This window comes from Eleutherodactylus coqui, chromosome 2 (genome assembly GCF_035609145.1).
Source record: "Eleutherodactylus coqui strain aEleCoq1 chromosome 2, aEleCoq1.hap1, whole genome shotgun sequence".
Lineage (NCBI taxonomy): Eukaryota > Metazoa > Chordata > Amphibia > Anura > Eleutherodactylidae > Eleutherodactylus > Eleutherodactylus coqui.
This window is the reverse complement of record NC_089838.1, coordinates 146,152,102-146,174,897: the sequence shown is the minus strand read 5'-3', so window position 1 is coordinate 146,174,897 and position 22,796 is coordinate 146,152,102. Positions and strand designations below refer to the sequence as shown.

The window sequence follows — 22,796 nt, the reverse complement described above, 5'->3', positions numbered from 1 at the left end:
GTATAAACAGACCCCTGTAACATTCCAGTAGAAAAGGTATAAGCAGACCCTTGTAACATTTCGGTTGCAGTAGTATAGGCAGACCCCTGTACCATTCAGTAGTAGAAGTATAGGCAGACCCCTGTAACATTATGGTAGCAGCAGTATAGGCAAACCCCTGTAAAATTTACGTGGCAGAAGTACAGGCAGACCCCAGTAACATTTATGTAGCAGCAGTATAGGCAGACCCCAGTATCAGTTCTGTAGCAGCAATATAGACAGACCCCAGCACCATTTCTGTACTAGAAGTATAGGCAGACCCCTGTAACATTTACGTGGCAGAAGTATAGACAGACCCCTGTAACATTTACGTGGCAGAAGTATAGACAGACCCCTGTAACATTTACGTGGCAGAAGTATAGGCAGACCCCTGTAACCTTTATGGAGCAGCAGTATAGGCAGACCCCTGTAACCTTTATGCAGCAGTATAGGCAGACCCCTGTAACATTTTTGTAGCAGCAGTATAGGCAGACCCCTGTAACATTTACGTGGCATCAGTATAAGCAGACCCCTGTAACATTTTGGTAGCAGGAGTATAGGCAGACCCCTGAAATATTTCTGTAGCAGCAGTATAGGCAGACCCCTGTAACATTTACATGGCAGAAGTATAGGCAGACCCCTGTAGCATGTATGGAGCAGCAGTATAAGCAGACCCCTGTAACATTTACGTGGCAGAAGTATAGGAAGACCCCTGTAACATTTACGTGGCAGAAGTATAGGCTGACCCCTGTAACATTTTTGTAGCAGCAGTATAAGCAGACCCCTGTAACATTTCTGTTGTAGAAGTATAGGCAGACCCCAGTAACATTTAAGTGGCAGCAGTAGAGGCAGACCCCTGTAACATTTATGTGGCAGCAGTATAGGCAGACCCCAGTAACATTCTTGTAGCAGAAGTATAGGCAGACCACTGTAACATTTAAGTGGCAGCAGTATAGGCAGACCACTGTAACATTTAAGTGGCAGCAGTATAGGCAGACCCCTGTAACATTTTGGTAGCAGAAGTATAGGCAGACCCCTGTAACATTTTTGTAGCAGCAGTATAGGCAGACCCCTGTAACATTTACGTGGCACAAGTATAGGCAGACCCCTGTACCATTTCTGTTGTAGAAGTATAGGCAGACCCCAGTAACATTTAAGTGGCTGCAGTATAGGCAGACCCCAGTAACATTTATGTAGCAGCAGTATAGGCAGACCCCAGTAACATTTAAGTGGCAGCAGTATAGGCATACCCCTGTAACATTTCTGTTGCAGCAGTATAGGCAGACCCCTGTAACATTTACGTGGCAGCCGTATAGGCAGACCCCTGTAACATTTACGTGGCAGAAGTATAGGCAGACCACAGTAATAATCTTGTAGCAGAAGTATAGGCAGGCAGACCCCAGTAAAATTTCTGTAGCCAACCTCTGAAACATTAGGGTACCATGAGTGTAGGCGAAGGCTGGAAAAATTAGTTGGATAAGAGTGAAGGGGTGGGCCAGAAAAATTAGTGTACCAAGAGTACAAGTGTACCTCTGAAAAATGTATCAACCGAGAGGGCAGGTGAAACCCATAAATATTTTTTGAAAGAAACAGCTCGCTGTTGCTTAATTTGTAACAGAGCCTGGAGGCAGCCCTGTTGAAAAAATTGTTTCATGTTAAAGTATCAATACTTTTGAAACTTTTAAAAATTGTAAAAACATTGTTAGATGAGCCTTTTGGGCCGCAGAAAAATTGGCAGTTCAGCGCGATGAATGCCCAGTTTTTCCGGTGATAGAGAAGAGTGTTTTTATCTGCGGTTGTAGCGAAAAGAATTTTTAGGTTCCGCTGCTCTCTGCCAGTGGAGAAGAGAAGTCTGGGGAAATCCAGGCTTTGTTCATCTTTACGAGTGTAAGCATGTCGGCACTGGCAGTTGACAGGCGGGTACGCTTGTCCGTGATGATTCCCCCAGCTGCACTAAACACCCTCTGACAAGACGCTAGCGGCAGGGCAAGCCAGCACCTCAAGGGCATACAGCGCAAGTTCGTGCCACGTGTCCAGCGTTGACACCCAATAGTTGTATGGAGCAGAGGCATCATGGAGGACGGTGGTACGATCGGCTACGTGCTCCCTCCGACTCAGCCTTGACTGGGGAGTGGTGACGCAGTCTTCCTGGGAAGCCATAAAGCTGGCAAAGGCCTTGGAGAGTGTTCCCCTGTCTGCGCTGAAAATGCTGCCTGATCTCCGCGCCTCCCCTGCTACTTGGCCCTCGGAACTGCGCCTTCTGCCGCTAGCGCTGTCAGATGGGAAGTTTAGCACCACTTCGTCCACCAGGCCCCTGTGGTATTGTATCACTCTCGTACCCCTTTCCTCTTCTGGAATGAGAGTGGAAAGGTTCTCCTTGCAACATGGGTCGAGAAGGGTGTACACCCAGTAACCGTGTTGGCCAGAATGCGTCTAACGCGAGGGTCACAAGAAAGGCAGCCTAACATGAAGTCAGCCATGTGTGCCAGTACGCAAGACATGGCTGTCCTCGCTAGCAAGATGACTTTCAGGTTCCTCCTCCTCATCCACAGCCCATGCACGCTGAACAGATGAGAGGCAAGCAGCATGGGTACCCTCTGCAGTGTGCCCAGCTGTCTCTTCCCCTTCCTTCTCCTCCAAAACGCGCTGAGATATAGACATGAGGGTAGTCTGGCTCTCAAGCGACATACTGTCATCCACCGTCTCCTGTTCCAACCGCAAAGCGTCGCCGCTCACCATCTGGGTAGACTCCTCAAAGTTTCCGAGGACCTGGCAGATGTCTGCCATCCAGGCCCACTCCTCGGTAAAGAATTGGGGAGGCTGACTACCACTACGCCGCCCATGTTGGAGTTGGTATTCCACTATTGCTCTATGCTGCTCATAGAGTCTGGCCAACATGTGCAGCATAGAATTCCACCATGTGGGCATGTCGCACAGCAGTCGGTGCTCTGGCAGATTAAACCGATGTTGCAGGATCCTCAGGGTGGCAGCGTCCGTGGTGGACTTGCAAAAAAGTGCGCAGACGCGGCGCACCTTGCCGAGCAGATCAGACAAGTGAGGGTAGTTTTCAGAAATCGCTGAACCACCAGATTGAAGACGTGGGCCAGGCATAGCACGTGTGTGAGGCTGCCGCGCTGCCACCAGGTTACGGCCGTTGTCACACCCGACCATGCCCGGTTGGAGGCTCAGCGGCGAAAGCCAGAGGTTGGTCTGCTCTGTCAGACCCTACAACAGTTCGGGGGCCGTGTGCCTCTTGTCACCTAGGCTGAGTAGCTTCAGCACGGCCTACTGATGCTTGCCCACCGCTGTGCTGCCGCGCCACACCGACTGCTGGCGACGTGCTGCTCATATTTCTTAATTGAGAGGTAGAGGTTGCGTAGGAGGAGGAGGAGGGTTTAGAGGAGGTGGCATAGACCGCCACAGATACCAGAACCGAGGAAGGACCCGCAATTCTGAGTGTGGGAAGGACGTGTGCAGTCCCAGGCTCTGACTTGGTCCCAGCCTCCACCAAATTCACCCAATGTGCCGTCAGGGAGATATAGTGGCCCTGCCCGCCAGTACTTGTCCACGTGTCCGTGGTTAAGTGGACCTTCCCAGTAACCGCGTTGGTGAAGCCACAATTAAATGTTGCGGGAGACGTGCTGGTGTAGGGCTGGGACGGCACACTGGGAAATATAGTCGCGACTGGGGACCGAGTAGCGTGGGACTGCTACCATGTTTTTGAAAGCCTCCGTTTCCACAAGCCTGTACGGCAGCATCTCCAGGCTGATTAATTCGGCAATATGCATGTTTAAAGCTTGAGCGTGCGGGTGCATGGCAGCGTATTTGCGCTTTTGCTCCAACGCTTGTGCTAGCAACAGCTGGACGCTGTGCTGAGAGACATTGCTGGATGGGGTCGAGGACAGCGGAGGTGAGGGTGTGGGTGTAGGCCGGGAGGCGCTCGTGCCTGTGTCCTGAGAGGGGGGTTAGATCTGAGGGGCAGGTTGGGGCACAGTGGAAGAGGCAGTGGTGCGACCCGGAGGTGGTGAACGGCCTTTGTCCCCCCTTGTGGGGTGGTTGGTTATCATATGCCTGCGCATGCTGGTGGTGGTGAGGCTGGTAGTGGTGGCTCCCCGGCTGATCTTGGCGCGACAGGTTGCACACCACTGTTCGTCGGTCGTTCGCGCCCTCACTGAAAAACATCAACACCTTGGCACACCTAGGCCTCTGCACGGTGGCTTGGCCCGAGGGGGTGCTTTGGGAAACAGTTGGGGGATTATTCACTCTGGCCCTGCCTCTACCCCTGGCCACCCCACTGCCTCTTCGAACCTGTCCTGCTGCTGCACTTGCCTCCCCCTCTGAAGACCTATCCTCAGTTGGCTTAGCAAACCAGGTAGGGTCAGTCACCTCATCGTCCTGCTGCTCTTCCTCCAAATCCTCTGTGCGCTCCTCCCTCGGACTTACTGCCCTTACTACTACCTCACTGATAGACAACTGAGTCTCATCATCATCGTGCTTCTCACCCACTGAAAGCTCTTGACAGGTGCCGTAAGTCCCCAGCTTCATCACCCGGACCCCAGGAACTTTCGAAAGGTTGGGCATCAGTCATGACAAACTCCTCAGGTGAGAGAAGCCATTTTTTCCCAATCAAGGCAGAGACCCGAGAACAGTTCCTGGGAGTCTGCCTGCTCATCCGAATGTGTCATTTTCATGGAGTGAGAAGGCTGGGAGGAAGGAGGAGCAGCAGCCAGCAAGATTCAGAGTTGCAGCAGTGGACTGCATCGAAGACTGGGTGGTCGATACATTGCTGGATGCATTTTCTGCCATCCGCAACAGGACCTGCTCACACTGCTCTGTTTGTAATAAAAGGTCTACCACGTGGACCCATAAATTGTGATATGAAGCTGGGGGCCCGTGGCTGTGGCTGTATGCTGTGCGTTAAGTTCACTGCAGACACACACCGGTGTAAATAATTATGGAATTATTGACGTACAGTTTAAGGCTGAGAGCGGTATTGTAACGCAAACTGCAGGCAGAAAAAAATTATACGGAAGGCTGCAAACAAGCCTAGCTGTGCAATAGTGATGCACTACAACTCCCACCAGACACCCTGTAAATTTCAGACAGTCAGAGGTAGCGCAACGATGGATTTTTTTTAAAAAAAGAATACAGGCTATATAGCATGTATACGACTTTCCCTTTATCAGCGGCTGTGGCCGTACGCTGTGCATTAAGTTCACTACAGACACAGACCAGAGTAGAAAATTATAGAATTATTGGCGTACAGTTTGCCGCTGAGAGCCATATTGTAACGCAAACTGCAGCCAGAAAAATATTATACGGAAGGCTGCAAAAAGGGCTGGCTGTGCAATAGTGATGCACTACAACTCCCACCAGACACCCAGTAAAATGCAGACGGTCAGAGGTAGCCCTAAGGACCGTGGCGGTTCTTGTAGACAGGATCCTACACTACCACTGTCCCTATCTCAGCACCACTTTCCCTATACTCTGTATTACAGACTGCAGACTCAGAACGCTATAGCTGTACTAGCCTGCACAGCCAGAGATGAAAAAAAATTTTTTGGTGCAAAACTGCTCCCAGCAGCCACAACAGTAATGCACACGGTCAGATGTGGCCCTAAGAAGGACTGTTGGGGTTCTTGAGGACAGGATCCTACACTAACACTATCCCTGAATAAGCAACAGCACTTTCCCTATACTCTCCCAGTGTGTGTCTGAGGCGAGCCGCGGGCGGGACCGCTTTAAGTACTCGGCGGTCACTTGATCTCGCCAGCCACTCACTGCAGGGGGGGGGGGGTGGAATAGGGCTGGCACGTCACAGGAGGAAGAAGTGGTAATGCCTTCCCCTGCATGTCTATTGGCTAAAAAATGGCGCTAAACATGCAGGGAAGGAAATGGAATTGACTCCAGTACCGCGTGGTGCTCGTCTCGAGTAACGAGCATCTCGAACACCCTAATGCTCGTACGATCATCAAGCTCGGACGAGTGTGCTCGCTCATCTCTACACACATCCTCTGACTTCTGCTTTCTCCCCAGTTCCTGACAGGTTACATCAACTGCTCCAAGATATCTAGACTGTAACTTCAGCATAGCACAATGGAAACCATCACACACGGGAGTAGCATTCTTAGGGAATTATGCAACAGGACTCATCACTACATCCTAAAGCCTCAAAATAAGCTGAATCATTAAAGGGTTAAAAACAGAAACCTTATTTATGTCTGCTTGCTGTTAAATAGGAGCTTTTGCCTACTTATGAGGTCTACTAACGGAGAACAAGCCTCTTTCTGCATACAAGCCCCGAGTAGGAAAAAAAAAAAATCACTAAAGAAGAACAACCCAAACAAGCAGCATATTTATTTATTTGGTGTTTCCATAAGTCATGTCCATCTTAAAAATATATATATTTGTTGGACATAATATTTGCAGTAGGCATATTGTTATTGTGAAAGTTTATTTCTAAACAGATTCTATATCAAGGTACAGACACCTGCATACATTGGGTACACTTAAAGACCAGCGTGTCCAGTTAGACTAGAAAGGAGCCAAGGAAAAAAAACATCTCACTATTAGAAGAAAACACAATCAAAGATTCGTATAATCAGACTTCTTAACCAACAGATTACATGTACTGTACACACATTAACCAGCTGATAGCCAAGAGATTAACATCTCTAATATTACACACATCATTGAGAAGATCAAAACTCTGTACATTATTATTCATATGTTCACCCTAATAACAAAAATTAATTACGTCTTCTGGGGAGGGAGGGGGTAAAGAGCTCTAAATCAAAAGGGTTTTCTACATTGATTTTATTTTATTTTTTTTATCAAAACCCAATCACAGTTGTGACCACTGAAATTGCACTTGGACAATTACTGTAGCAAGTCCTTAGTCTACGGTTGTCATTCTACAGATGGCCGGTGGTTCACAGTTTGTCATCGTTCCCCTTCTTACGAGAGTGCTTATACTTATCCACATAAGCCTTTACAAGATTTGCCACTTTAGCTGAATCAACTTCTCCGCTTTTACTATGACAAACCTAGAAGAAGAAGAAAAAAAAAAAAAAAAAGATTAAAAATGCAAGTTTTGCCATAGACTTACTTTCCTTTCTAAAGGGTGGTAGATCATCTTGGTGGAGAGATGGTTCAGTTAGGGATTGTAGACACCAATTTAAGCCTATTACTCAGACTCAAAAAGACTGGTAGAGTTGGAAGGTACCTCCAGGGTCATCGGGTCCAACCCCCTGCTCAGTGCAGGATTCACTAAATCATCCCAGACAGATATTTGTCCAGCCTTTGTTTGAACACTTCCATTGAAGGAGAACTCGACACCTTCTGTGCTAACCTGTTCCACTCATTGATCACTCTCATTATCAGAAAGTTTTTTCTTTTAAATATCTAATGTGTCTCTCTCCCTTTTAGTCTTTCCTTGTGTAAATGAGAATAGGGCTGATCCCTCTGCACTGTGACAGCTCATCAGATATTTGTAGACAGCTATTAAGTCTCCTCTCAGCCTCCTTGTTTGCAAGCTAAACATTCCCAGATCCTTTAACCATTCTTCATATGACATGATTTGCAGACCGCTAACCATCTTGCTAACTCTTCTCTGAACTTGCTCCAGTTTGTCTATACCTTTTTTAAAATGAGGTGCCTAGAACTGGACACAATATTCCGGATGAGGTCTGGCTAAAGAAAAGTAGAGAGAGATAATTACCTAACGTGATCTAAACTCTATTCTTCTCTTAATACATCCCAGAATTGTGTTTGCCTTTTTGGCTGCTGCATCACATTGTTGACTCATGTTCAGTCTATGATCTATTAGTATACCCAAGTCTTTTTCACTTGTGCCGCTGATTAGCTCAATTCCTCCCATTCTGTATGTGCTTTTTTCATTTTTCTTGCCTAGATGTAGGAGTTTGCATTTCTCCTTGTTAAATACCATTCTGTCACCGCACACTGTTCAAGCTTTTCTAGTTTTTTTTTTTAATACTCTCTGTATTCCCTAGTGTTAGCTATCCCTCCTAGCTTTGTGTCATCAGCAAATTTGATCAGTTTCCCATCAATTCCCTCCTCTGGATCATTTATAAAAATGTTGACCACCACTGGGCCTGGGACTTCCACTTGGATGTGCAGCCATTTATGACCACTCTTAGTCTGATCACTCGAGCCAGTTGTAAATCCACCTAAACAGTTGCCTTGTCAATCTCATATTTGGTCATTTTTTTCAATAAGTAGGATATAAGATACTTTGTCAAATGCTTTACTAAAGTCAAGATATACTATATCCACTGCATTTCCCTGATCAACCCGGTCAGTGATTCTGTCATAGAAGGAAGTTAGATTCGTCTGGCATGACTTGTTTGTTACAAACCCATGCTGGCTCTGGTTAATTACTCCAGTTTTATCCAAGTACTTGCATACATGCTGTTTAATAATTTGTTCAAAGATCTTTCCCGGTATAGAAGTCAGGCTCACAGGCCTGTAGTTTCCTGGATCCACATTCTTCCCTTTTTTGACAATAGGGTCATTTGCCCTTTTCCAATCTTCTCGGACTTCTCCTGTTCTCCAGGAATTTTTTTATAATGATTATGGCGAGTAGTTCAGCAATTACTTTCGCTGCTTCCTTTAGTATCCTAGGATGCAATTCATCTTGACCTTGAGATTTGAATTCATTCAAGTTAGCCAAGTATTCCCTCACCATCTCTCTGCTTATAGAAAGCCTGTATTCTTTTATTCCCTCAATAGCACAGGGAAGATCAGTTGATGTTAACATCTACTTTCTGAGAGAAAACAGATACAAAATAGGAATTTAAAAGTTCGGCCTTCTCAACATCATTGTTAACCAATTCATTATTTTCATCTTGTAGGCATCCAATAGCACCTTTGAGTTTTCTTTTGCTTTTGACATAACCCCCAAATCCTTTTTTATTGCTTTTGGCAATTCATTATTGGCTTTAGCTTTTCTGACACTTGCCCTACAGTTTCTGCAGACCGGAATTATATTCTTCTTTAGATATTACCACCTCTTTCCCATTTGCTAAACATATTTTTCTTTGTTTTAATGTGTGCATGTTCTGTGTTCATCCATCCTGGTTTCTTTAAATGCTTCTATTCTTCCCTCGATTGTGCTTTAAAAATATCATTTTGCAATATTTCCCAACCTTCTTGGACATTGTCCTTAAGAACATCCAGCCATTGGATTCTTTCTATCCTCTTTCTGAGTTCATTGAAATCTGCCTTTCTGAAATCCAACCTTGAGGTCTGAGTTTTCTCAGGTTTTCCTCCCCTTTTTATCCAAAATTCAAGGATAGCATGATCACTGCCTCCTAAGGTCCCAGCCACCCTTACTTCCTCAACCATTCCCTCCCCGTTGGTAAGAATTAGGTCCAAGATAGCAGATCCCCTTGTTTTCTCTTCGACCTTTTGGAAGATAAAGTTTGTCAGCAAGAGCTGATAAGAATTTGTTGGATCCATTACTTTTACCTGAGAGAGATTCCCAACAAATGTCTGGATAGTTAAAATCTTCCATGATCACTATGTCATGCTTTTTGAGAGCTTGGCCATCTGATGTAGAAAGAGTTCATCCATATCTTCTGCTTGTCCAGGCAGCATATAGTAAATGCCTACAATGGTGTCCTTTCTGTTCTCTCCTTGTATTCTTAGGCCGCCTGTCCACAGGCGTAGCGATATCCCACCGCAGATATCCACCACCAGGGAGCACTTTTCCGCGATGCACCCATCTATAATGATAGGTTCATCGCGGCAAATTGCAGCATGCTGCAATTTTCAATACAAGTGGAAAATCTCAAGCGATTTTCCGCTCGTGGACATTTGGGCTGTGCTTTTCATAGTTATCCTATGGAAAGAGTTCACTGCGTTACCCACGTGCGGATTATCGCCGTGGGAAACGCAGTGAAAAAAAAAAAAATCGCCCCTGGATAGGAGGCCTTACCTAAACAGTTTCTACAGAACTCCCATGCTCTGAAGCTTGAATCTCGGGAGATTAATGTTTTCTACCATACAATGCAATACCTCCTCCCCTTTTATTAGGTCTGTTTCTTATAAACAAGTTGTATCCTTCAAGCCTTGTATTCCAATCCTGTGTATCATTCCCCCAAGTTTCCTTGATGTCTATGACATCATATTTCTCTTCCTGTGTTAGGAACTCAAATTCTCCTTGTTTGTTTTCCATGCTCTGTGAATTTGTGTAGAAACATTTTAGATTAGGTAGAATTTGCTAAAACTTAAAAACTGCGAGGGGAAAATTCAGACTGGGCTTTCAAGTTTCTGCTAATAACATTAGCTTCTGTAGGTGTAAGGTATGGCCAATGTATGAAAAGGCGCACGCCTCTTCATACATCAAGCCCATCTTCTGCAGTCTGTGCCTAAAAAAAAAAAACAAAAAAAAAAAACTACAAGCTCCTTTATAATTCACACCAGTTTCTGTTGAACCTGGACAAGCTGCACATTTTACATAAAAATTTGCTAATCTTTAGCACAAGTAAGGCTTGTAGATCACCGCCAGCAGTCATATCCACAAACACCAACAGACCCACAAGGGCAGGTAAAAGCACCACTTCCCAACAGAATGTAGACAGGTAGATTGCTATGTGGAGGAGAGTTATATACCGTATATACCGGCGTATAAGGCGACGGGGCGTATAAGACGACCCCCCAACTGTCACCTTATACGCCGGTATTACAGTGGAGAAAAAAAAAAAATTTATTACTCACCTCCCACGGCGTTCTGTCGCGCTCCGGCAGGATGTCGCTCGCTCCGGCAGGCTGTCGCTCGCTCCTCGTCCCCGGCGCAGCATAGCTTTCTGAATGCGGGGCTTGAAATCCCCGCTTCCAGAAAGCTAATACACACGCCGGCAGCCATGACATCATTGAATGTCTGTGATTGGCTAAAGCACACGTGGCTTCAGCCAATCACACTATTCAATGACATCATTGAATGGGTGTGATTGCTAACACGTGCGCCTTCAGCCAATCACAGCCATTCAATGATGTCATTGAATAGTGTGATTGGCTGAAGCCACGTGTGCTTTAGCCAATCACAGCCATTCAATGCTGTCATGGCTGCCGGCGTGTGTATTAGCTTTCTGGAAGCGGGGATTTCAAGCCCCGCATTCAGAAAGCTATGCTGCGCCGGGGACGAGGAGCGAGCGACAGCCTGCCGGAGCGAGCGACATCCTGCCGGAGCGCGACAGAACGCCGTGGGAGGTGAGTAATAAATTATTTTTTTTTACACTTTTTTTTTTTTTGTATTACCGGCGCATAAGACGACCCCCGACTGCAGAGCAGATTTTTCGGGGTTCAAAAGTCGTCTTATACGCCGGTATATACGGTAAGTGCAAGATACTGATATGCAGCCATTTACACGCCTACCACATATTGGAGGCAGAGGCTTAGTATAAGACTGCGCTCACACATGGTGATTTTCTTATTGTAGTACTTCCGCAATTAGCTGAGAGCTGCCTCTGATTGGTGAGGGCTGTGACCAATCAGAGGCAGCCCATTCAGCATGCGGGGATTTTAAATCGGCCGGCCGGACGTCGCTGAACTCCGGGCTGCAGGAAAAAGGTTAGTATACTTTATTTTTACACAGCTGTGGCAGACTATAGCGGGCAGCGCTGGGCCGTTTCGCTGAAAACGCTGCTAGGTGCAGATTTTTCAGCGAATCGTCGGCCCCGGTCACGCGATTTGCGGATGCGCATCCGTTATGCGATCCGCAAATCGCGCGAAAAACGCCCGTGTGACTGAGGCCTTATACTTGCTCATAGATAAGGCATACAAAAGACAGCAAAACCAAAATATTAACTAATCCCCTGTATTTATTGCTGCTTTTCACAATAAGGGCGTTTTTACATGGGCCAATAAATCGTTCAGATTCCTGCATCCAGTGGGAACCTGAACGATTTCAGTCTAAATAAATGCACCGACTCAAAGACCAATGAGAATTTGTTCAAATCATAAGACTGAACCACGAAATCGGCCCATGTAGGCAGCCCTTCATTTATGTACAACTGACTCTTGAATAGAAATGGGCTGGAACAATCCACAGCCCATTCTGCCTCCATTCACTCAGTGATGCTCATTCCTTTGAAAAGGAAAGTAAAGATCATCACTGGGACAACCTATCAGGCATCTGCTCCCTACAGGTCCGTCCCATGTAAAAGCAGTCTGGTTTTAGATGCGGAAGAAGTCCGGGTGTCGGTTCAGTGTGGCTTGCCCTGAGATGCAGGACAAGCCGTCGGGCTGAATTGTGTGTGGCATCATTAATAGGTTGTAAGCCTGCATGGTGCACAACATATCGCAATGGGACTTCTACAAAGATAAGGAATACAAATGCTATAATACTAAGCAGCCTCTCGCCCCAATATGCGGTAGATGTGAATGGGTTGTTCATCAGTGTCTTGCACTTGTGCATTACTCCTCCATATAGCAATCTGCCTGTCTGCATTCTGTTGGGAAGTGGCGTTTTTGCCTGCCCATGTGTCTGTGTTATTGTGTTGGTGATATTCGAGTTGACTTTTTCCTTTGCAGCGATATACAAGTAAGGCTTGTGCCAAAGTTTGAGAGGTAAATCCTTCCCTCAAATTCCAGATGACCACCAATCATCTGATGCTCTACAATGCATAAAGGTGGCTTCACATCTGCACCAGAACCTCTGGCTGGAGATTCCGTCACAAATGCGGCTGAAAATACCGAAAGAAAAAGCCCTGCATGCAGCGGTTTTTCTTCCGTCCAAAAGCTGGTCAGCTGGGCAGGCTTTTGGACGGCTCTTATAGTAAATGGGGTCTGCCAGCACTGTTGGATTTCGGCCTGAGACAGAACCGTTCGGCTGCAGGGATTCCCCTTTCCTTCTCCCCGAATGGACTAGGAAAGCAGAATCCCCAAGCAGATGTGAAACCACCCTTAGGCAGGTTAAATAATGAGTGGTTCTCGCTGAATATGCCATTAATATGGTAGCCGGGGATTCCATCTCTGGGTCCAAACATCTTTAGAATGAGGGTCTGCTATTTGGCACTCCAGGAAGACAGATGAGGTGAAGACTTGGCTGCATGCTCCTAAATCTAATCTATTACAGATATTACACAAACGCATTCAAGCAGTTACCAATCATCTTACCTTGTCCACAGCTTTCTTCACTATCTCTTTATACTCATCCTTTGTAATATCTTTATTTTGATAGTATGGTTTTATAGCCCCTTTAACTTCTTGCGCAGCCCTCTCTTGAATTAGAATTTTCTAGTATTAAAAAGAGAAGTCGTTAAAAACACACCTACTTGTCAAAATGTCTTAAGATATATGAGCTGCTGTAAACGGAACAGCCAAAGGGCTCCCTGATGAATCATTGGGATTGGAAGTTGGTTTCACCTGAACAGAGGAAACATTAAAGTTTTCCTGGTAGTGACCTCCCTGATCACACTAGATAATGTGGCCAGGAATAAAGAGGTGTGGCAGCAAATAGAGTTTTATGGAGGAATAAACTTCAAGGAGACAACGTTTCGACCATTTACTGGTCTTGTTCAAGCTTTCTCTGTTTGAAAAAGACCAGTAAATGGTCGAAACGTTGTTTCCTTAGTTTTTGAGGAATAAACTAATTTTTATCTGCATCTTAAACTGCTGACACAGCTCTCTGTATTCTTAAGGTTTTGGACCAAAAAACCTCAAGCAATACTCTATTTGTGGCAAGCAGATTCTTTGGAGTTTCAATTCCCTCACCCTCAAGGGTTACTGCAATATATGCTGCTGACCATCCTTGGTATACAGAGCAGATAACGTGACCAGGTTGGCCAGAGACTTTGTACTCTGGCTTCCAATTTATTTGGGGTTTGTGGCACATTACCAGTGACCTTTCCTCAGCATAGGCCACCAACATTAGATCTGCATTTGGAACCACTTATTAATGGCCTAGCTGTCAGCGGGGACTGAGCTGGAAGCAGACGGCTTTGTCCGCAGCCCAGGTTGGTAAAGCCCCCCTTACATGGCACGGTTATCATGCAAATCGCTTGTTAAATGAGTGGTCTGCACAATAATTGTGCAGTATGAACGCATGCAGTGAAAGAACAATCAGTGATAAATCCTTGATGAGTTCTTTCATGCAGACCTAAAATAACCATTGGTCTGCCACTGCATTGTTCCATGTAACAGGCCATTGATTATCTACGACAGACGGCCTGCTTACTGTGAATAGAGGCAAGTGGGCTGGAAGATCTCGACCCGATCCGCCCCCAAGCACTGAGCAATATTCACTCTTGTTGCTGGGATGGCTGTCATGCAATGAAGTGCCCAACAGTAGCCCCGTGTAAAAAAGGGCTTTACTGCAGGCACAACTTCCATTGAATTCAATTTCTGATAAGTCATTAGTAGCCAAGTCTCGGAAAACCCCTTTAAATCCTGCTTTCCATGCAACATTACTGAAACATAGTTTACACAAGTGTCTCAAAATACATAAATTGCTTAAACCACACTCAGACAGAAGGGAAAAAAAAAAAGCAAACAAAAACCCCTTAAAGCAATCCTTGCCCCAGCCATTCTACAGCTGTGGTTACCTTTTCCTTCTTGGAGCTGTCTGCACTGGCTTCCACCGTTACACTTTCCTTTCGAGGAGCAGGTTTGATGGGAGTATGGGAATTTTTGCTGTGACCTGTTGTTGCCACACTGACAGAATTTGGCCCTAGAACAACCCCAACTGTTCCTTGGACTGGTGCTGGCGCAGGCAAGAGTGGTGCACTTACATTATTACTTACATAACTAGCACCAGGATGACCCTGTTTAAAAGGTAACACAATGTCAATGACGTAAAAAACTAAATAAAATAGCGACAAAACTGAAATCCTCCAGTTCTAAGAAAAAAAAAATTAAGGGTTCTGTCCTACTTTGGAAACAGCCTAGTGAGCACTGCAGCCCCCTTTAAGGCCTCCTGTCCACAGGCGATTCTTCATTGCATTATCTACAGCGATAGTCCGCACGCGGATAACGCATGAAACGCTTTCCTATGGAAAACGCAGCCCGGTGTACACGAGCAGAAATCCACTGCAATTTTCCACTCACGCTAAAAAAAAAAAAAAAAAAAAAAAAAAAAAAAGCATGCCGCGATTTTCTGCTCTAAACCTATCAATGATAACGTCACCGCGATTTTCCACGATGAACCTAAGTGTTCTCCCACGGCGGAAATCTGCTTGCGTTAAATGCAATGCCCATAGGCAGGCAGCCTAACTGCGTGAGAAATATTGCATGTTCAACATTGACGTTTTCTTCAGTTTTGTGGTTTAACCCTTTCCAATCCACTGTCTGACATCTTAAGACATTATGATTTAGTTGTACAGCTCCGATGTTGGAAGACATCCGTTGGGGTTCTCTTACTGTATATTGCCAGCCTCTCTGCTGTCGGAGCCTATCCAATGTGTCACCTCATGCAGTACTGGATTTAGCCAGCATATAGCACTGTTGTAAAACTGCAGAAAAACAGTATGCCCCCCTAGGAAAACCAGGGTACAAATTGGATTGGAAAGGGTTAAGAAGCTATTTTGGTGTTTTACTCCTCATATAGACATGCATTTTTCTCAAGATTTTGTTTTCCTATTCAGAAGTCCAAGGGGAAACACTGTTGTGTGCTTCACACATTATTACTAACCTACAGCCAATAGCTGGCCACAGCCTTTTTTGCTGGGAAAAGAAAAAAAACACCCCACACAATAGTACAACAAATGGGCCCCCATAGACTACCATACTTTGGGTGGTATGCTGCCTATGCTAATCCATGGACAGCATATTGCTCCATTACATGCTTATGAGGACATGTACATTGACTTATCTCCTTCTGTCCATGTGAAAAATGCCAATATGCATGGTTTGCACAAAATACGCAAGGTATGTCTAACTCCTGTCTGTTCCACAGACGAAAAATAAGACATGCCAATGTGCTGCCTCTGCGCAAATCGGACTTCTGTCCATATGCTGTCCGATAAAAGCTGTGGCAGAGCCTCTCAGGCACAATGCCAACATTCAGCTAGTGTGCAGCAAGCTGAACACTGAGGGGTGGTTTCACACAACGGTTTTCTCAAAGTGAATCTTCAACAAGGTCATCGTTTTTATGCAACTCATTACAGTCAGGATCTACTCTCCTTGTATAGAGCGCTGCTGCCCCATATCTTTCTGCATTGCCATCTACAAAAAATATATATCTGTTGTTGGAAAAGTGGGTTTGTAGTCACACACAAGAGCGCCGGGTACTGTAGACTTCAGCGAGATCTGCTGGCGATTATCTCATGTTTATGTCTAGCACAAGCCAAGCATGCATTAATAAGCCTTGATTTAGCCCTGATCTCCCTCTCAAGCACATCAGCACTTTCTGTAGATCTTATTTCTTCCTTCAGCTGCACAGAACATCCAATTCAGAAACTTAGAATGGCAAATGAAACTGGTTTTGATACCCGAATTTAGGGTTTTCAGGCAACAAAAACATAAGTAAAATTAGACTAAGGTCCAACGTCCGCTTGCATGTACGGATTCCACTGCTGAATTCCACAGCGGAATTCAGCCGTGCCCGAGGCCGGAGGGGGGGGGGGGGGGGGGAGACACACACACACGCCACATTTTCTTACCTGTCCAGCTCTAGCACGGCAGATGCGTAAGGACATGCCGGCGACGTGCCAGACGCATGCGCAGTGCTATTTTTCTTTTTTAATCTCCTGCTTTCCATGGCACGTCCACAGTAACAACTGAGGCTGTGACATGGATTGGATGGCTTCCATTGACTTCAGTGGGAGCCGCCCCGCAGGATCTGCAGAAAAAAGCGGCATGCTACGATTTCTTCCCGCACGTGCAATCCGCACGCTGGGGGGGGGGAAGAAAAAAAAATAAATGATCACAACCGCATGCTTTTAATTGCCCTGCGGATGCTAATGCATCCCTATGGTCGGCTACAGCTCGTATCTCCCAAGCAGATTTTTTAATTAAAATTAGGCCTCAGTAGTTTGTAAACTTCATTATTAGAAAAAAATTATAATAAACTTAAAAGACCCTTGTCATCAGGTTCATGCTGACCAAACCACGAGTGGCATGAACCACAGATAGGCATGCCACCATTGCAACTTTTATTTTGAAATGCCGTTGCATTTCAGAATAAACACACTGAGGTTTGATTTGAAAGGGGACTCCGAGTAAAAAGGTTGGGCAGTGCCGGCTGTTCCCCGCTTGCAGCATGTAGACTGACAGCTCTTTCCATACAGACAAACATGGATAAGGCCATCACTCTACATTCCCATACTCATGCCGTTATTGCACCCATCAAGCACTGTGTATTATGTAGTCTATGAATCAAAGATGGCTGCACCTACTGCAAGCAATTGTTAAAGGGGTTTTCCAGGGAAATACTATCTATGATCAATCATCAGGATAGGTCACCAATAGTTAATTGGCTGGGGTCCGTTGCTCGGGATCCCAACTGATCAGCTGAGCGGGCACATACTGTCAGCGCCGCAATAACAGAGGTCAGAGCAGAAGCCTCCGGCACTTGTAACTTAAAGCAATGGGAGCCTTGCCTGCAGTTACAAGCACCGGCCACTATAAGGTTGGTGCAGAGGCTTCCACTCAGACCTCCGTATTTGGAGCAGAAGTCTCCGCGCCGACCTGCCATGTAGCGGCCGGTGCTTGTAACTGCAGGCATGGATCTCATTCATTTCCGTGCTGACATGCACCTGCTCAGCTGATCGGCCGGTGACCCGAGCGACGGACCCCAACTGATCAACTATTGATGCCCTAACATGCCATAAAATAGTTGTGTATGAAAGCTGTAGGACATAGTGGTTTGTATAATACAGAAAAAAAACACAGAAAAAAAAAGGTACCTGCAGTGGTTTTCCATCTTGCTGTGGAGTAATGTAACTGATATGCTGGGATGGAGGAGGCGGTGGTGGGGGAGGAGGTAATACCGGAGGTACACTAGATGGCGCAGACACCTGAACTAGAGGTAGTGCTGGGTGGAGATGGATAGGAAGCGGTGGAGGAAGGTAAGGATTGTGCTGAATGTTCACCAAGGGCGGGGGGTGGACACCCACTGAATAGGGAAACAGATTCATCGGCTGAGGGGGGGGCGGCGCAATTGGCTGTTGTACAACATTCATTGGAGTCTGCACCATATTTACAGGGACCGGAGTACTTTCATTTTGTTGACTTGCTTGATCTTTAGTGGTTTGATCTGTTTTAAAAAGAGAACATAAATTAACCTAAATAGCAGCATACATTTCTACAGGAGTCTAACCGTCATGGCGGCTGAGCCAGGGGAATTCCTAAAAACTCTGGGACAGTAATGATGTCTAGTGATCAAAGATTCACTCTTCCTATCACTCGAAGGAGATAGCCTCAGGCGTTTTTGACACCCTGCATCGCCCATTGAAATAAATGGTGTGTGTTAAAAATGCTGTACAGCGTTTTTAAAGCTGCTTACTATTCCACCGGGAGGAAGGGGTAAATGGGGACATCATCAGCGAGCTTTGCCTGCGTTGTTACTTCACAAAATGAGTAGTTAAAAACGCAGGACAAAGCTCATAAAAACGCTGTGAACCGCTGCACTCAACGCTGTCGAAAAACAAAGCGTTTTTACAACGCTTGTGTGAGAGTAGCCTTAGGAAATACATTTTTGACTGGGCTGCGTTCACGTTAAAAGCAATACTATTCTGTCCATTTAGTTTAAAAAAAAAAAGGGTACAAAAACAGCACAAGAGTTTAGGCCCCTCTCACACACGCACCACTTTTTAACGCAATTAGCATGGCAAGGAGAGCGCCGCGTTAACAGTGGCATGATGCTACCATTGATTTTAATGGAGCTTTTCAGACCTGCGCTCCAACATGGTGTTTCAAACGCCGCAATTTTTGAGCGCTGTCTGTTCTATTTTTGCGTGTTTTAGCACTCTTTAAATGCACCTCTTCACCCACCACAATGATGGGGTGTGTTAAAAAGTGCCATCAGATGCTGTGAAATGCGTTCAAAAATGCCACTCAAAATCACTGTAAAAATGCAGCGATTTTGAGCGGCGTTTTCTGAACGACTGTGCGATGGTGGCCATAGTAGTGGGAACATTATCTTATACTATAATCTATTTAATAAAATCGAGATGATTGACATTTTGCTGTATGGTCTTAAATGGGTATTCCCATCTCAGCAGTTCCCAAGTGAGATGGAAAACGTACACAGCTGGTTTTCTGTCCACCTCACCAGGCGTTACATAAAGAGCTGCGGCGGCAGCCTTGTGTTGCTTCCATAACTCCTACTGAAGTGAATTGGAGTTACAGAAACTTCATAGCACGCTAAACTATTTCCTGAAACTCCCTGTCAAACTCCTTAAATGCTGCAGGTCGGTACTGATCATAGCATCTAAGGTGTTGAAAGTTCTGGAGACTAATTTATTGGTTTTCAAGAAGTGCTTGATGCCTAAGACGTTAACAGCTGCAGCGCGCACAATGCCGCTATCCATAAAAACACTATACAGTTGTAGTTAATGGACTAAACACATTTTAAGTAGAAATACATGTTATTAAGCAAATACCTTGCTCTTGAGACTCCTCTTGTTTAGGCCATACTCCTCCTTGAGCGCCTGTGGAGTTTCTTCCCCTTTTTGAGTAGTAATTTTGAACATCAGCAGGAAGGGTTTTTCTAACAGCCCAACTTGATGCAGAAGACCAGCCAGATCGATCAGCAGGCGAGTCAAACGAATCCTCGTATTTAAGTTTCATTTTACTTTCTGGGAACCTTGAAGACTCTTGCCCTGAAGTGTTAGAATTTCCTGAGTAGGGCTGTCTACTGTTCCAATTCTCATTTTGGTCTCCATAATTAAATGCACCTCTAAATCCTCCTCGTCCCCGTCCACCACGACTTCTAGGGGAATTCCAGTCCATGTTTACATTTCTGTTCCATGAATCTCCTGATCCATACTGGCTATCCTCCCAATGGGAACCTCTTCCTCGATTCCCTCCTCTGCCTCTGTCCCCCCTGCCTCGACTATCTCCCCTCCCCCTGAAATCACCTCTGCCTCTAGATCGGTCTCCTCTTCCTCTACCATCATTCCATCCCCGATCCCCCCTTCCTCGGCTTTCTCCCCTCATCCAGGTATCTCCTCTTCCTCTGCTGTCAGCAGATTTCATCTTTTCTATCACCCAATCAGGATAATCATTTTTATTGTCAGGATATGCTTCCGCCGAATCTCTTGCATCATATTTTTCATTTCTGAAATGGTCATGTCTGTCAAGTTCATTTCTTCTATATTTTTCACTTCCCCGAGGACTTTTCCAATTTTCATTGGAATGTCTCTCTTTCCATGGTGGAGAACTACAATCTCTCTCATTTCTATCAATTGTCACACTTTTATTTTTATATCTGGTGTGTGATCCAGACCTTGATCGTGATCTGCTTTTAGATTTAGAATGTCTACTTCTAGATCTTGAATGTCTACTCCTTGATCTAGATTGTCTGCTCCTAGATCTTGAATGCCTCCTATGGTGTCGGTCTCTGCTCCTCCCTTTCCACTGACCACTATGACTGCGTTCCCCATCTTTCTCTCTACTATGCGATCTAGATTTACATTTAACGGGAGAGTCTCTAACTTTAGACCGTGAACGGGATCTCGGTCTTTCTTTAACCTCATTTTTACTAGGTGACCAGGTTGTTGATGGGGAATGAAATCTAGATCTTCTTGTTCGCGATTCTTTTTTCTGTGCATCACCAAGGGGTAATGACTGCTTTGGAGGAGATGGAGGTACCTTGTTTGAAGCCAAATCATCAGATTCAGTTTTGACAGGTTCAGTAACATTCACCGGCTGCTCAACTTCTAAATCATTATGATCACTACACACCGAATCGCACTCCATAGCTACTGGCTCAATGTTATCTTCACAGAAAACCTTCTGATGGTCATTTTGTAAATCAATTTTTCCATCCATATCATGTATGTTCCCTTCCTCTAACTTAGGACTCTCTAGTTTACTGCATAATCTACTGCCTTGAATTTCTCCAGTATCAGATAACTCCTCAGCAGCTGAGTCTTTTGATCGTGCCAAAGACTGTTGTAAGAACTCTACTCTATTAACAAGATCATCGGAGGTGTGTTGATGGTCTGACTCGGAACTAATACTCGTTTTAGTATCTTGCTCTTCGATGTGTTTTTCCTGATTTTCTGCCTGCAAGTTCACTTCTAAAATGCTTTTTTGCTCAACTTGGCTGTTTGCAGTTTTTAAAGAATTAGGCTCAAGTTGGACCTTTTCGAGTTTTTGAATACTTTGTTCTTCTGATGCATCAGGGGATGGGATGTCGTCCAAATCACACTCTTTTTCCAACTCAGGCGGAAGTGGAGACTGTATGGAGCTTGACTCCATGTTTTCAAAATGGCTTTCATTTGCCTGTAGATTTCCCTGGCTGGTGTGCAAAGTGTTCTCTTCATCGTCATCAACTGACTCAGATGATAGCATATCAGCCAAATGTTTGGTAGGAGATTTAATTTGTGTGTGAGATGGAGGCGAAGACACAGATTCCTCTACTTTATCACATGAAAGAAGTGGCATATCAGTATGGTCAGAAGTGATGTGCTTTACTGAATCTGGAGAAAGGGAACTTTCCCCGTGTGAAACATTCAGATTCTCAGGTTCCCAAGAATGTTTTTCTTCAATTTCTAGCGAATTTTCTGCTGAATCCATACCACTCGGCAAATCTACCTTATCCTCCAAATCATTCTCCCCATTTTTAAAGACTGGTGAAGGAGATGATTGTTCTAACGGAAGTGGATGATCGTTATTCACATCAGGACTAGCAGACCTTTCCTCATCAACAGATAGCACATTATGTGCAGGTGAGGAATCCAGTTTCTCCTCCGACTGTTCAGGAGAGGACATTTGTGCATGATGGCCTTCTTTCTCATTGATGTTGTTGGGAGACTGGTTCATCTTGTACAGTTCAGTTTCTGACAAGTCATCTTCTGATCTTTTACATTTCTTCTCTTGCTCTGGCTCACTTTCAGAATTGTCTTTGTCTTTAGAACCTTTCTGAGACTGCGTTGCTGAGCGAAGCCTTTTTCTTGTTTGAGTTCCCTTTTTAGGAGCTTGCTTGCGCTGTTTTGCAGGTTGCTTGCTAGGAGGCCCTGATGAGGAGGTGTTTGTAGTAGTAGTCGTATTATAACCGGGTGCTTCATGATCAGAACTACTGGATTTTGGCGAGCTCTGGAGATTGCTTGCTTCAGATTTGCTATTTCTTGTGGATCTTCGTCTAGTGCTGGATTGTACTGACTTCTTTCTTGTTCCTCTGCTGGTTGATGTGCCAGATGCAGCCTGCTTCTTCTCAGTGCCCTCTTGTACACCAGTGTGAACACACATTCTCTTTGAATAATCTATTTTGAGATACAAACAAACCCATTAAAGGAATTGCACGTTCAGACAATTCTTTTTCATTACTTTGTGCTTGCTGCTGAAAGTATTCGATGCATGGCAAGTTCTCAAGGATTACTACCAAATTAAAAAGTTTTAGAATGCTACTCCCCCTTCCCCAGTCTAAAATAAAAGTTTAACCACATGTCACCAGCAGCTCTTAAAAAGAAGTGCCAGGTATGTGCTCTATACTGTATATGTATGGTCAAGTTCACTTTGGACTTTTGGGGAGGGGTGGGAAGAGTGAAGGTTGTAATGATCGAGTCCTACTACAAAGCAGCATCAGAACACACAAACATCTACTTAGTAGATATAAAAATACCATTTATCCAAAAGAGCTGTAACTGTAT

At 45.1% G+C, this 22,796-nt stretch overlaps 1 protein-coding gene across 3 annotated transcripts in view; it reads right to left on the bottom strand.

Moving 5' to 3' along the window:
• Nucleotides 1-6,362: 6,362 nt before the first annotated feature.
• The window catches only part of SCAF11 (SR-related CTD associated factor 11), a 65,292-nt gene continuing 48,858 nt past the window's right edge, over nucleotides 6,363-22,796 (bottom strand). For 2 of the 3 annotated variants that reach the window (XM_066591712.1, XM_066591713.1), the window contains exons 11-15: nucleotides 19,584-22,409; nucleotides 17,886-18,235; nucleotides 14,586-14,804; nucleotides 13,159-13,278; nucleotides 6,363-7,064 (exon numbers count right to left, since the gene is read on the bottom strand). In XM_066591712.1, the coding sequence (XP_066447809.1) occupies nucleotides 6,951-7,064; nucleotides 13,159-13,278; nucleotides 14,586-14,804; nucleotides 17,886-18,235; nucleotides 19,584-22,409 (3,629 nt within the window). In that variant the 3' untranslated portion in view covers nucleotides 6,363-6,950. The remainder of the gene's footprint in view (nucleotides 7,065-13,158; nucleotides 13,279-14,585; nucleotides 14,805-17,885; nucleotides 18,236-19,583; nucleotides 22,410-22,796) is intronic. The other variant, XM_066591715.1, reaches the window with a different exon arrangement.